At 38.8% G+C, this 14,376-nt stretch overlaps 1 protein-coding gene across 10 annotated transcripts in view; it reads left to right on the top strand.

The window, feature by feature from the left end:
* PTPN4 (protein tyrosine phosphatase non-receptor type 4) overlaps nt 1–14,376 on the top strand; it is a 237,290-nt gene that overhangs the window by 198,196 nt on the left and 24,718 nt on the right. For all 10 annotated transcript variants that reach the window (XM_045479514.1, XM_045479510.1, XM_045479513.1 and 7 more), the window contains 2 exons: nt 2,979–3,135; nt 13,903–14,069. In XM_045479514.1, the coding sequence (XP_045335470.1) occupies nt 2,979–3,135; nt 13,903–14,069 (324 nt within the window). The remainder of the gene's footprint in view (nt 1–2,978; nt 3,136–13,902; nt 14,070–14,376) is intronic.

Genomic DNA, 14,376 nt, shown 5'->3' with positions numbered 1-14,376 from the left:
GTTCAAGCCCCACATCTCGTGGAGAGCCTACCTTTAAAATTTAAAAAAAGTCGCAGTTAGAAAACACCACATTTAAAAGATAAAAGAAGACACAAAAGTTCCCAAAAGGCAGAGAATGAGAGACAAGAAAGGTGGATGGAAAAAACAAAACCAGCGAAGCATAATAACAGTTAAGGGAGGAAGAAAGAGGTTTCCAGAAGGAAGCCTTAAAAAAATATATTGGCTGAAGTTAGAACAATAGAAACTTATCATTTTTATATTATCTTCTTAGAGACCATCACAGTGTTCCAGTTGGAAACGTCATTTTAGGTGATTGGGGGAAAAGAACAGGACTTCAAATATTTTAATGTTATTTTTTATATTGGACACCTTCTGAAATGGTTAAAATAATTCCCAATTAAAGCCATGTTTTTCTTTCTGTCTGATTATCTTTGAGCCAGCAATTGATGCTCCAACAAAATTCGTTTAAATATATAGTTTATTGGGGTGCCTGGGTGTCTCAGTCGGTTAAGCATCCTGACTCTTGATTGTGGCTCAGGTCATGATCTCACAGTTTGTGAGATCAAGCCCTGCATCAGGCTCTGCGCTGACAGTGCGGAGCCTGCTTGGGATTCTCTCCCCCTCTCTCTGCTCCTCCCTGCCCCCGCCCCTGACTCAAAACAAATAAACGTTTAAAAATGAATAAATAAGTATGTAGTTTATCTAGACTTTCCAGATCAGAATGCAAATAGATAAATAAAATGCAGCTTCAGCTTCAACAAAAAAAAAGAATGAAAATAGAAATTTATAAATAAACCCAATGAAAGGCAGATTAAGTATGAGAGAGTTTCTGTCAGTGATAATGGGTTCAAAAAAATTAATCTTTGCATGTTCTAGCATATTGATTAACTACCCCATTAGCCTCAGTCTCTGAACTGGAAATATCAGTGGATGTGTTCAAGGTACAGTAAGAGAAATGCATAGCTATTCTCTTCCTACCACATGGACTGCCGCCTCTTTCCTGCCAGCTGTACTGTCCACAAATAAGGTAAGAGGGTAACCCTTTACTCTAGCCCATTACATTCTCCCAGTACCATTGATGTGGAGCAGTTCACTACTCTTTGAGTACCGCAGAGGCATTTACAAAAACTAGGGACCATATTGGTACACAAAAGTATCACAGTGCTAGTGCACAGAGGGAGTATATGAATGTCATCTCCACTGTGAGAAGTAGAGAAAGGAGCGACTAGAGAGAATGGTCATTACTTCTGAACTTGCATTTTCTAGATTGTAATGCTCTGCATTGAATCATCACATTTCTGTCTTTACAAATCTGTGAAATAATTAGAGCAGATACCTGCTCCATTTCCAGAGTTTCATGTGTTTAAAATCACACACTTTGTAAGCAGCAAAGGAAGAACTTTTGCTCTTGCCACTAATGACAGTACCTTGCTGGATTTTATTGACTTTTTTATTATTATGAATTTGACTGGTAGTGCTTTCATTTCTTCAATCCCTTTTTTGTAAGATCCGACCCTGTCATTTCCTTCTCTGTCGACCTATCATCCTTCAGACTTGACGCCCATCTGTTCGCATTGCTGTGTTCCTGGAGCATGCTGTCCATACTTGTGCTTGCCTCTTTTAGCCTAATTACCTTTGTTTTCTCAGTAAAATGTAGGCCGCTGTCACTTCGCACTGTAGTGCAGAACCATAAAAACGACCATGCAAGCTGACACTGTGTAAAGCGATCTTGATAATCAGTGGGAAAAGTTATGGTGATTTCTAGGACCTTTAAATTTTTTATCAAATAATTGAAATTTTCTTAGTTTCTCTTATAAATATATAGGGAGATGAAAAAATAATAAAACTAATAGTGCTTTATTATCCTCTAATTCAAACTATCAGAAACACTGAGAAATAGAAAGAAAGCATTCTATTTTCTGATGGAAACTTACCACAACTATGTGGAAACTTGTTTCCCTTATTGTCGTGTAACTTAAAATACAAGAGTGAGCATTTTTCTTTCCTTGGCAAATTGTCCTAATCCTTTCTAAATTTGTATTCACTTCTAGCATTCATCCTGTGCATTTTCAGTGTTATGAAATATACCTTTAGTGAGAACTTTTTTGCCAGCCTCACTTCCTCTAGGACATTTTCATCTTTCTCATCACAGCCACTTTCGTCATTTATGTTGATAAGTCTGCCTTCACTGAATTCCTTTCACTGCATGCCTAGAGGTTAACAGTAGCCGCAGCAGCAGCAGCAGCAGCAGCAGCAGCAGCAGCATTTCCACTGTCAGCGGTTGATATTCGATTTGCATTTTGCTTCCAGCACTATCACTCTTTTGTTTCTTTGTTGCATTTTTAACTTTTCTGGCTAGTTCTTGCTTTATATTTACGTGGGTTTATCACTGGGAGACATGGAGGTGACACAAGTACCTGCTTTGCTGTCCCTGCGTGAACCGAATAACAGATGCACAGCAACACATCACCAACAGACTTTGAAAGAAGCGATGTGTGATAGGTCACTGATTGTGATGTGTGTCTGTTACTTATGTCGTGATTTGTGGACTCACAAGCTAGTAGCCAAGTTCGTACGTTATGCAATTATTCAATTAATGCATCGTGGCAACTGCAATCTGAACCTTGTTGGGAGATGGGTGTTATCTAACTGTACTGTGGTGACAAATTCGTACATATCTGGACCATGCAAAGTGAGGGCTGCCTGTAACTATGCACCTTGAGGCATAGTCTTATCTGTGTATCTAGGCGTATAATAGGACACCAAGGAAGAAGTTGTTGAAAAGAAAAAGAAAAAAAGGTAGTAGCTTCATGGGAAAGCTAGATTTCTACTTCTTGCAAACAGATGAGTAAATGGATGGATGCCGTTCTACATATAGTTTTTGTTCTCCTGCCGTAGTGTCTATAAAAATAAATTCCTGTGCTTTACTTTCAGAAAGCCATGTACACACCTGAAACTTTATTTATGTTACATTATAGGCTGACCTCTGTGTCCCTCGATTGAATGAAGGGGACCAAGTTGTACTGATCAATGGTCGGGACATTGCAGAACATACCCATGATCAAGTTGTCCTGTTTATTAAAGCTAGCTGCGAGAGACATTCTGGGGAACTCGTACTTCTGGTTCGACCTAATGGTGAGTACTCTATGTAGCACTGGATATTTTTATTGTTTCTTACTTTTGTTACTAGACGCAGCAACCAGAGCGGGCTTTTAAAAAACAAATCATGCCATGACAGTTAACTGCTCAAAGTGGCTTGCATTCACACTTGCGGTAGGATTCAGTTCTTGGCCCCTTGTCTACCACACAGCCTTGCTCACTCTCCTCTGTTCTGTGCTGGCTTTCTAAAAACTCCTTCTGCCCACTCTCAACAATAGCCAAATTATGGAAAGAGCTTAAATGTCCATCAGCTGATGAATGGATAAAGAAATTGTGGTTTATATACACAATGGAGTACTACGTGGCAATTAGAAACAATGAAATATGGCCCTTTGTAGCAGCGTGGATGGAACTGGAGAGTGTTATGCTAAGTGAAATAAGTCATACAGAGAAAGACAGATACCATATGTTTTCACTCTTAGGTGGATCTTGAGAAACTTAACAGAAGTCTTTGGGGGGAGGGAAAGGAAAAAAAAAAAAAAAGAGGTTGGAGTGGTAGAGAGCCAAAGCATAAGAGACTCTTAAAAACTGAGAACGAACTGAGGGTTGATGGGGGGTGGGAGGGAGGGGAGGGTGGGTAATGGGTATTGAGGAGGGCACCTTTTGGGATGAGCACTGGGTGTTGTATGGAAACCAATTTGACAATAAATTTCATATATTGAAAAAAAATAAATAAATAAAAATAAAAATTCCTTCTGCCTAAGATGCTCTTCTTGATTTTTCTATGATTTATATCTTCATTCAGGTCTCTGCTCAGATGTCTTCCCCAGAAAATCCTTCTCTTCTGACTACCGTAGCTAAAAAGGCCTCCCTCTTCCCTCAGTTGCTCTAATAGTGGTCGGTACACAGTAAATACTTGTTAAATAAATGAGTATATTTTGAACCACTTTTATTTACTTTTTTTAAAAGTAAATCCAAGTTAGTTTTTAAATCCAAGTTAGTTAACATACAATGTAGTAATGGTTTCACAAGTAGAAGTTAGTGATTCATCACTTAAATATAACACCCATTGCTCATCCCAACAAGTGCCTTCCTTAATGCCCATCACCCATTTAGCCCATCCTCGCACCCCACACCCTCCCAGCAACCCTGAATTTGTTCTTTCTATTTAAGAGTCTCTTCTGGTTTGTCTCCCTCTCTGTTTTTATCTTACTTTTCCTTCCCTTCTCTTGTGTTCATCTGTTTTGTTTCTTAAATTCTACATATGAGTGAAATCATATATTTATTTCTCTGAATGACTTATTTCGCTTAGCATAATACATTCTAGTTCCCTCCACATTGTTGCAAATGGCAAGATTTAATTCTTTTTGATCACTAATATTCCATTATACACACCCAGACACGTACACACCACATGTTCTTTATCCATTCGTCAGTCGATGGACGTTTGGGCTCTTTCCATAATTTGGCTATTGTTGATTGTGTTGCTGTAAACATTGGGGTGAATGTGCCCCTTCAAATCAGCGTTTTTGTATCCTTTGGGTACATACCTACTAGTGAAATTACTGGGTCGTGGGGTAGTTCTAGTTTTAATTTTTTGAGGACCCTCCATACTATTTTTCATAGTGGCTGCACCAGTTTGCATTCCCAGCAATAGTGCAAAAGGGTTCCCCTTTCTCCACATCCTTGCCAACATCTGTTGTTTCCTGAGTTGTTAATTTTAGCCGTTCTGACCAGCGTGAGGTGGTATCTCATTGTGGTTTTGATATGTATTTCCCTGGTGGTGAATGATGTTGAACATCTTTTCATGTGTCTGTTAGCCATCTGGATGTCTTCTTTGGAAAAGTGTCTATTCATGTCTTCTGTCCATTTCTTAATTGGATTATTCTGGGGCGGCAGCAAGTTGAATTTGGTAAGTTCTTTATAGAGTTTGGATACTAACCCTTTATCCAGTATGTCATTTGCAAATATCTTCTCCCATTTGGTTGCTTGTCTTTTAGTTTTGTTGATTGTTTCCTTCACTGTGCAGAAGCTTTTTATCTTGATGAGGTCCCAGTAGTTCATTTTTGTTTTCATTTTCCTTGCCTCTGGAGACATCTACGAAGAAGTTGCTGCCTGTTTGTCCTCTAGAATTTTGACGGTTTCCTGTCTCACACTTAGGTCTTTCATCTATTTTGAGTTTATTTTTGTATATGGTGTAAGAAATGGTCCAGGTCTTTTGCCATGTCGCTGTCAAGTTTTCCCAACACCATTTGGTAAAGACACTGTGTTTTTTTCATTAGATATTCTTTCCTGCTTTGTCAAAGATTAGTTGGCCAATCATTAGTGTGTCCATTTCTGGGTTCTCCCCTTCTTTTCCATTGATCTGTCTATTTTTGTGCTGATACCATACTGTCTTGATGATCACAGCTTTGTAATACAGCTTGAAGTCTGGAATTGTGACGCCTCCAGTTTTGTTTTTCTTTTTCAATGTTACTTTGCTATTTGGAGTCTTCTGGTTCCATACAAATTTAGAATTGTTTATTGTAGCTTTGTGAAGAATGCTCGTTTTTGGTAAGGATTGCGTTGAATGTAGATTGCTTTGGGTATCATCAACATTTTAATAATACTTGGTCTTCCAATCCACGAGCATGAAATGTTTTTCCATTTCTTGTGTCTTCTTCAGTTTCTTTCGTAAGGTTTCTATAGTTTTCAGCATGCAGATCTTTCACCTCTTTGGTTACGTTTATACCTAGGTATTTTATTATTTTCAGTGTCATTGTAAATGCGATTCATTCCTTGATTTCTCTTTCTGTTGCTTCATTATTGGTGTATAGAAATACAACCGATTTCTATATATTGACTTTATATTCTACACCTTTGCTGAATTCACATATCAGTTCTAGTAGTTTTTTGGTGGAGTCTTTCAGGTTTTTCCATGTAGGGTGTCATGTCGTCTACCAAGAGTGAAAAGTTTGACTTCCTGCTGATTTGGATGCCTTTTATTTCTTTTTGTCTGATTCCTGAGGCTAGGACTTCCAATTCTATGTTGAATAATAGTAGTGAGAGTGGACATCCCTGTCGTGTTCCTGACCTTAAGGGGAAAGTTCTCAGTTTTTCCCAATCAAGGATGATATTAGCTGTGGGTCTTTCGTACATGGCGTTTATGATCTTCAGGTATGTTCCTTCTATCCCTACTTTCTTGAGGACTTTTAAAAAGAAAGGATGCTGTATTTTGTCAAATACTTCTTCTGCACCTATTGAGAGGATTATGTGGTTCTTATCCTTTCTTTTTTTAATGTGATGTATCATGTTGATTGATTTGTGTATTTTGGACCAGGCCTATAGCCCAGGAATAAATCCCACTTGAGTAATTCTTTTTAATGTATTGTTGCATTCAGTTTGCTAGTAACTTGTTGAGAATTTTCGCATCCATATTCATCAGGGAAATTGGTTTGTAGTTCTCCTTTTTAGTGGGGTCTTTGGTTTTGGAATTAAAGTAATGCTGGCCTCATAGAATGAATTTGGAAGTTTTCCTTCTCTTTCTTTCTTTCTTTCTTTCTTTCTTTCTTTCTTTCTTTCCTTCTTTCCTTCCTTCCTTCCTTCCTTCCTTCCTTCCTTCAAAAGATTGGTATTAACTCTTCTGTAAATGTTTGGTAGAATTCCCCTGGAAAGCCATCTGGCCCTGGACTCTTGTTTTTTGGGAGATTTTTGATGACTGATTGAATTTCCTTACGGTTATGGGTCTGTTAAAATTTTATCTTTTCCTGTTTCTACTTTATATGTTTCTAGGAATTTGTCCATTTTTTCCAGATTGCCCAATTTGTTGGCATATAATTGCTCATAATATTCTCTTATTTGTATTTCTGTGGTGTCAGTTGTGATCTGTCCTCTTTTGTTCATGATTTTATTTGGGTCCTTTCCTTCTTTTTGATAAATCTGGCTAGGGATTTATCAATTTTGTTAATTCTTTCAAAGAGCCAGCTCCTGCTTTCATTAATCTATTCTACTGTTTTTTGTTTTTATTTCAATATCCTTGGTTTCTGCTCTTTATCATTTCCCTTCTTCGAGTTTTAGGCTTTATTTGCTATTTGTTTTCCAGCTCCTTTAGAGGTGTATGATTAGGCTGTATATTTGAGACATTCCCCCTTCTTTAGGAAGTCTTGGATTGCTATGTACTTCCCTCTTAAGATTGCCTTTGCTGTCTCACAGAGGTTTTGGACACTTTTGTTCTCATTTTCATTGGCTTCTATGTACTTCTTAATTTCTTCTTTAATTTCTTTGTTAACCCATTTGTTCCTTTCTTTTTTTAATTAAAAAAATTTTTTAACGCTTTATTCATTTTTTGATAGAGACAAAGTATGAATGGGGGGAGGGGCAGAGAGAGAGAGGGAGACACAGAATCCAAAGCAAGCTCCAGGCTCTGAACTGACAGCACAGAGCCCAATGCGGGGCTTGAACCCACGGACTGTGAGATCATGACCTGAGCTGAAATCGGATGCCCAACCGACTGAGCCACCAGGTGCCCCCCTTTTTTAAATTTTAATATTTATTTATTTTTGAGAGGGAGAGCGATAGAGCCTGAGTGGAAGAGGGGCAGAGAGGGAGACACAGAATCTGAAGCAGGCTCCTGGCTCTGAGCTGTCAGCACAGAGCCCAAAGTGGGGCCAAACTCAACAACTCACGAGATCATGACGTGAGCTGAAGTTGGATGCTTAACCAACTGAGTCACCCAGGCACCCCATCTCTCCCATTCATTCTTTAGTACGATGTTCTTTAATCTCCAAGTATTCGTGGTCTTTCCAAATTTTTTTCTTGTGGTTGTTTCAGGTTTCATAGTGTTGTCATCTCAAAATACGCATGGTATGATATTGATCATTTTGTACTTGTTGAAGGCTTATTTGTGACCCAGTATGTAATCTGTTCTGGAGAATGTTCCATGTGCACTCGAAAAGAATGGGTATTCTGCTGCTTCAGGATGAAATATTCTGAATATATCTGTTAAGTCCATCCAGTCCAGTGTGTCATTCAAAGCTCTTGTTTCCTTGTTGATTTTCTGCTTCAGTGATCTGTCCACTGCTGTAAGTGCGACGTTGATAGACACCTTAATTATGATTTAATGCCCTTTTTCATTTCTTGTTACAGTCTTTGTTTTGACATCCATTAGCATGATAGATGTTTCTCCATCCCCTTAATTTCATTCTGCAGGTGTCTTTAGGTCTAAAATCAGTCTCTTGAAGGCAGCATATAGGTGGTCTTGTTTTATTATCCATTCTGATAACCTGTGTCTTTTGATTGAAGCATTTAGTCCATTTACATTTAGAGGGATTTTTGAAATATATGAATTTAGTGCTATTGCGTTGCATGTAGAGTTGGTGTTTCTGGTGATGTTCTCTGGTCCTTTCTAGTCTTTGTTGCTTTTGGTCTTGTTTTTCCTTCACTCAAAGAGTCCCCTTAAAATTTCTTGCAGGGCTGGTTTGGTGGTCATGAACTCCTTTAGTTTTTGTTTGTCTGGGAAACTCTTTATCTTTCCTTCTATTTTGAATCACAGCCTTGCTGGATAAAGAGTTCTTGGCTGCGTATTTTTCTGATGAAGCACGTTGAATCCATCCTGCCACTCCTTTCTGGCCTGCCAAGTTTCTGTGGACATATCTGCTGCAAACCTGATCTATCTTCTCTTGTAGGTTAAGGACTTTTTTCCCTTGTTTCTTTCATAATTCTTTTCTTGTCTGTGAATTTTGTGAATTTAACTATGATATGCCTTGGTGATGGTTGATTTTTGTTGAATCTAATCAGAGTCCTCTGTGCTTCTCAGATTTTGATGTCTGTGTCCTTTCTCAGATTAGGAAAAGTTTTCCACTATAATTTGCTCACATAATACTTTCTGCCCCCTTTTCTCTCTCTTCATCTTTTTGCCTTTGTTTCCCTCTTTTTTTTTTACTTCATTATTTTCTATAATTTTATTTTCTGTAACGCTGTTTTGCTGCTCTGCTTTATCCATCCTTGCCATGACGGCATCCATTCAAGATTACATCTCAGTTTATAGCATTTTTAATTTTTGCCTGACTAGATTTTAGTTCTTTAATCTCTGCAGAAAGGAATTCTCTTGTGTCTTCTATGCATTTTTCAACCCCAGCTAGTAATAAAATTGTGGTTTTAAATTCTATTCAGACATCTTACTTACATCTGTGTTGATTAAATCCCTGGTAATCATTTCTTCGTGTTCTTTCTTCTGGGGTGAATTCCTCCATCTTGTCATTTTGGAGGAAGAAAAAAATTAATAAGATAAAGATTTAAAATGAAACAAAAAAAATCAAAATTTAGATCTTACTTGTGTTTCGGTCTGTTTGTTGAGAGAAGCTTGATAGAATAGATAATAAAGAGAAAGGGAAAAATTTTAAATTTGTTTAAATAATAAAATAGAATAAAAATTTTTAAAAAATAAGGAAGAATTTGCTCTTTATTCAAGAAAGAAAGAAAAGAGAAAAAAACAAAACAGCATCAGGAAAAGCAGAAACAATGAAAACAAATAAATGAACCAGCAAACAGAACAAGACCCAAATGATATTACATTCATTTTCCTGTAGATCTGAAACTTTACAGCACACTATAGTCCATAGACCAGTAAGCAGGTAGAAAGGATTTGTGCTGGTCTTCTGGGGGATATGCCTGGATGGCACAGGTGGTTGGTGCTTGGTGTAATGGCTCCATTCTCCACTTGGTGGCACTGCTCAGCTTAGTGGGGTCGATCCATGGAAGTGCACGAACAAAAATTGCAAATGGCCTAACCCAACTCCTTAGTCTCTAGCACAGAAACTTTGTGCCGTCACCAACCTGCACACCAGCACCCCTTCTTTGTCTCAGGCTTCTGTCTGCTCCCTTCCTCTACCTTGACCATGTCTAAGCTGTTTGCCTGCCAGGTGGTAACCTCCCTCCAGGGTTTTATCTCAGATGGTGCTGTGTTTCAAAATCCCACACTTTGGAGACCCCCAGCAGCTTGGATCTGCTTAGACTCTCTCTGGGGGAGGGTCTCACCGAGCAATGGCCGGGTACCAGCTCGTCCCAGAAAACATTTGCACAGCAGCAGAGTCTCAGGGTTTATGGTAAATCACAACACACAGCCGACGCCAGGTTTTGGTGACATCTGGCATCTTTGTTCCAAGATCAGTAAACCTGGTTGGCCCAAGGGAAGGTTGTATGGCCTCTACCAAATGCACTTCAATCAGGTGAACCGCTTCTCCCTGTGTGGCACATGGACCCCTCAGACCGTGCTGCCTGCTCCTGAAGATTCACCCTGCTTTCTTACCAGAGCACCGCCAGGCCCTGAGCTTCAGACCATCAGACTCTGCACTCCACTGTTTATAGAACAGTGGTGGTATTAAAATCCTCTCCTTTCTCCCCATCAGTGGTTTTGGGGAACAGATTTTTTTTTTTGTCCAGTCCCCTGCGAGTGTTTTCACTCTCTCTTTTTCTTTCCAGCTACTTTCAGGAACAGTACTTTCCTTGTGCAATCCCTAAGCACTGTATTCTCCCCCTTTCTCTCTCTGCCTTCTGTCCACAAAGATCGCTTTCTACCCACAGTGGCTCTGCAGCTTTTCTCTCCCCCAGTTCACCTCTCCACACCATATACCTGCCAAGTTCTATGGCTCATATTATGCAGATTGTTGCGTTCGTCTGCAGATCAATTTCCTAGGTGTTCAAAATGGCTTGATACTGATCCACCTGCATTTCAGGGACGAGACAAGCTCAGGGTCCCCATACTACTCTGCCATCTTAACTCAAGAGCCCGTTTTGAACCACTTTTAGAAAACTCTGTAACAAGCTACAGTTAGAGCATTTTGAAAAATCCTGTCTGTGTTTGTGGTGGACAGTGCCAGTAGCCTAATCATGTCATCTTCTTGTCTGGACAGCTGGCTTGTTAATTCATAACCACAGTTCCAGGTTTAGAGAAACCTTAATACCATACTCTCTAGCTCCTTTGCTGATGGTTTGAGTTTCCTCTACGATAGCCTCAAAATCATCCTGCCAGTGTGTGGCATTCAGTGGCTCCTGAAGCAGTTCATTTTCCCTTTGGGTAGCTTGAACTATTAGTTGAACTAAAAATCTGTCTTCTTTCAGTCTCTTTGTTCCTAATTCTGTCCCTTTGTGCTATGCAGAATAAATTTAATGCAGAATAAATTAAATCCCCCTTCCTTAAGTTTTTTGGCAAGAAACCCTCCTCCTTTCTTCAGTTTATTGCACTGTTTCAAGTGCCTGCTACACTTTATCAGTCTCCTCTGAGAAATATTCTTATATGCCTGTATCCCAGCATTATAAATATTCTAGTTTTGTTCTGAACAGTTCATCATTAACCATAGTTTTAGCCACAAGAGTAATTGTTGGTTAATGCCTTGCTACCAGTTGTTGAATATTTACCATAAAGAAGTAAAGTGTAGTTAGAACTCGACCCGTTCCCCTATCACCACCACCACACCCAACCCTGCAGAGTTTTCCAAGAGAGTTTCTTTAAAAAAGAAAAATTAAAAAATTAAAAAAAAAAAGAAAAGAAAAAGATATACAAAACACTCATTTTGTCTCTTGGGTACAAACAGGCATTTTCATTTTAGCTTGTCTACTTTGTTTTTTGCATTCATTGTCTAGAATTGGCTTTCTAAGAAAATTCAGAGGACTTCAACAGAACATTCTATTTTGACTTTTCAAGGAACACATGCATTTAGTCCTGATATTTAGGTGATTCATTACTAGGCATTTTCTGTCACATAATGCAACTTAAATTTTATACTAAGAATAATAATATTTCCTCAGTTTTGCTTGTTGTGTTTTCTCTTGATAACAGATCCTAAAGAACTTAATAGTAAGTTCTGCACCTGGGCTATTTTATATATTCTCTTTTAATCTTTGCAACCAGCCAGTGAGATACGTGAATTATCTTTATTTTATAGTTGAAGACACTTTGACACCAAGATATTCAGTTATCTGCTTACAAATTTCATGACTTGTATAGAACAGAATATGAACAAAATTCCATTTAATGGGAAAGTCATAGCCTTTTTGCAATTCTAAATCACTTTATTCATACTTTAAATTAAGAGAGGAACGGGGGCGCCTGGGTGGCGTAGTCGGTTAAGCGTCCGACTTCAGCCAGGTCACGATCTCGCGGTCCGTGAGTTCGAGCCCCGCGTCGGGCTCTGGGCCGATGGCTCAGAGCCTGGAGCCTGTTTCCGATTCTGTGTCTCCCTCTCTCGCTGCCCCTCTCCCGTTCATGCTCTGTCTCTCTCTGTCCCAAAAATAAATAAACGTTGAAAAAAAAAAAATTAAAAAAATAAAGCCTCTGCTTTAAAAAAAAAAAAAATTAAGAGAGGAACGGGGTGCATGGGTGGCTCAGTTGGTTGGGCGTCCGACTTCGGCTCAGGTCACGATTTCATCGTTCAGGAGTTTGAGCCCCACATCAGGCTCTGTGCTGACAGCTCAGAGCCTGGAGCTTGTTTTGGATCTCTCTCTCTCTCTCTCTCTCTCTCTCTCTCTCTCTCTCTGCTCCTCCCCTGCTCACACTCTATCTCTCTCTCAAAAATAAACATAAAAACAAAAAATAAAATAAAATAAAATAAAATAAAATAAAATAAAATAAAATAAAATAGGAGAGGAAACCATCTACGGCTTAGTTCTTGGTAAAAGACCTTTCTGTTGTTTTATTGTCAAAATCTAGACTGGGACTTGTATTTACTTTCAGCATGACTCTGTCATGTCCCTTTTTATTTAAAATAACATGTCATCAAAATTTAAAACTATGTTTATAAAAAATACCAGAAAGACAAACAACTTGTTTTTGTAGGTTTTGTCCCCCCTTTAGATTTCATTTCTTCTTAGAATACATTCATACATTTTTTTTTTTCTTTTCATTCCTTATTTCAGAAATTTTTTCTTCTCAGAAGTGCACACATCTGAACAGGAACCAGACCTGTTAGGCATGGGCAAAAGAAGCCACTAGCTTGGCTCTACTCTGGCTCTCTTTCAGCTTTGCCCTTGTCTGTGGGGGTTAGGATTTTGCAGGACCAGGGGGGCATACCAGTCTATCACCTATGACTGTGCCTTCTTTTCTAGACACTTCTTTTTAACCTTTAGTTCTCTGTCCATATAGCTCTGATGCCACTTACAGTGTGGCCATTTTCCCTAGGTCCACTCTCCCTGGGATAGATCACATGGTATATGTACCCCTGGGCCAGCAGGATAGCTAAGAGGCAGCAATTTGCCGAGGAGTGGAGAACAAGCTTCATATGGGCTGGTATGTTCACACATATGTTCATAGGCCTCCAAGCTAAGAATGGAGCTTAGGGTAGGAAAAGAAGTAGGGTGGGCTCCAGGCCGGAGTCTAGGTTCTGGCTCTCTTCCTTCTATTGTGACAGTGGATTTTGCCCTCCTAGGTTTTGTAGATGTTTCAAGGAAAGAGGATAGAACGGATTTTGTTTAGCACTCTATTCAAGTTATTTGTATCGTCTCATATATGGATGTATAGTATATAGGTCCCTGTTTCTACTTTTGTTCTAGGCCCCACAATTTAAGGGCAGGTCTGTTCTGAGCTGCTATCTTGGCAGCTCCTCTTGAAGTTACAGGCATTTTCAGCAGTATGCCCGGGAACATTTCTTTTCCCTAAAGGTACAACAAGGTTCAACTTCACAGCCACTCTCTGTCCCTTATGCAGTGGCACCGGACTGAGATCTGATGAATTCTTTTTCCTGACACAAAATTAAAGAACACATCTGGTAAATTCTTGCCAATTCATTAAGATTCCCATGTGGCTTTGTTTTTTTTGTGGCTTTTTTTTAGCTGTATATGATGTAGTGGAAGAAAAGCTAGAAAATGAACCAGACTTCCAGTACATTCCTGAGAAAGCCCCACTAGATAGCGTCCATCAGGATGACCATTCCCTGCGGGAGTCAATGATCCAGCTAGCTGAGGGGCTTATCACTGGAACAGTCCTGACACAATTTGATGTAAGTACTATTGTATGGAAAGCATGTTGGGCCATATTTTTAAATTAATTTCATAGTTTCCTAACTACCTAATCTATCATTTATAATGTATAAACTAAAATGATATTCTGAGAAATAATTGACTTAAAAAATGTTCTAAAATCCATAGTTTTAAACATTTCTTGCAAAATGCTAGCTGTGGTGACATAATAATCTGTTAAAAGAGAAGAATAAGGAGATTTTATGTGTATGTCTTCAAACTAAATTTTTTCCTGTAATTATATAGCTCTTTTTATTCAAAGGTAACAGGTAAAGATAGTCTATGGTG

The sequence above is a fragment of the Leopardus geoffroyi genome, chromosome C1 (genome assembly GCF_018350155.1).
Source record: "Leopardus geoffroyi isolate Oge1 chromosome C1, O.geoffroyi_Oge1_pat1.0, whole genome shotgun sequence".
Lineage (NCBI taxonomy): Eukaryota > Metazoa > Chordata > Mammalia > Carnivora > Felidae > Leopardus > Leopardus geoffroyi.
This window is presented reverse-complemented; position numbering and strand designations above follow the sequence as displayed.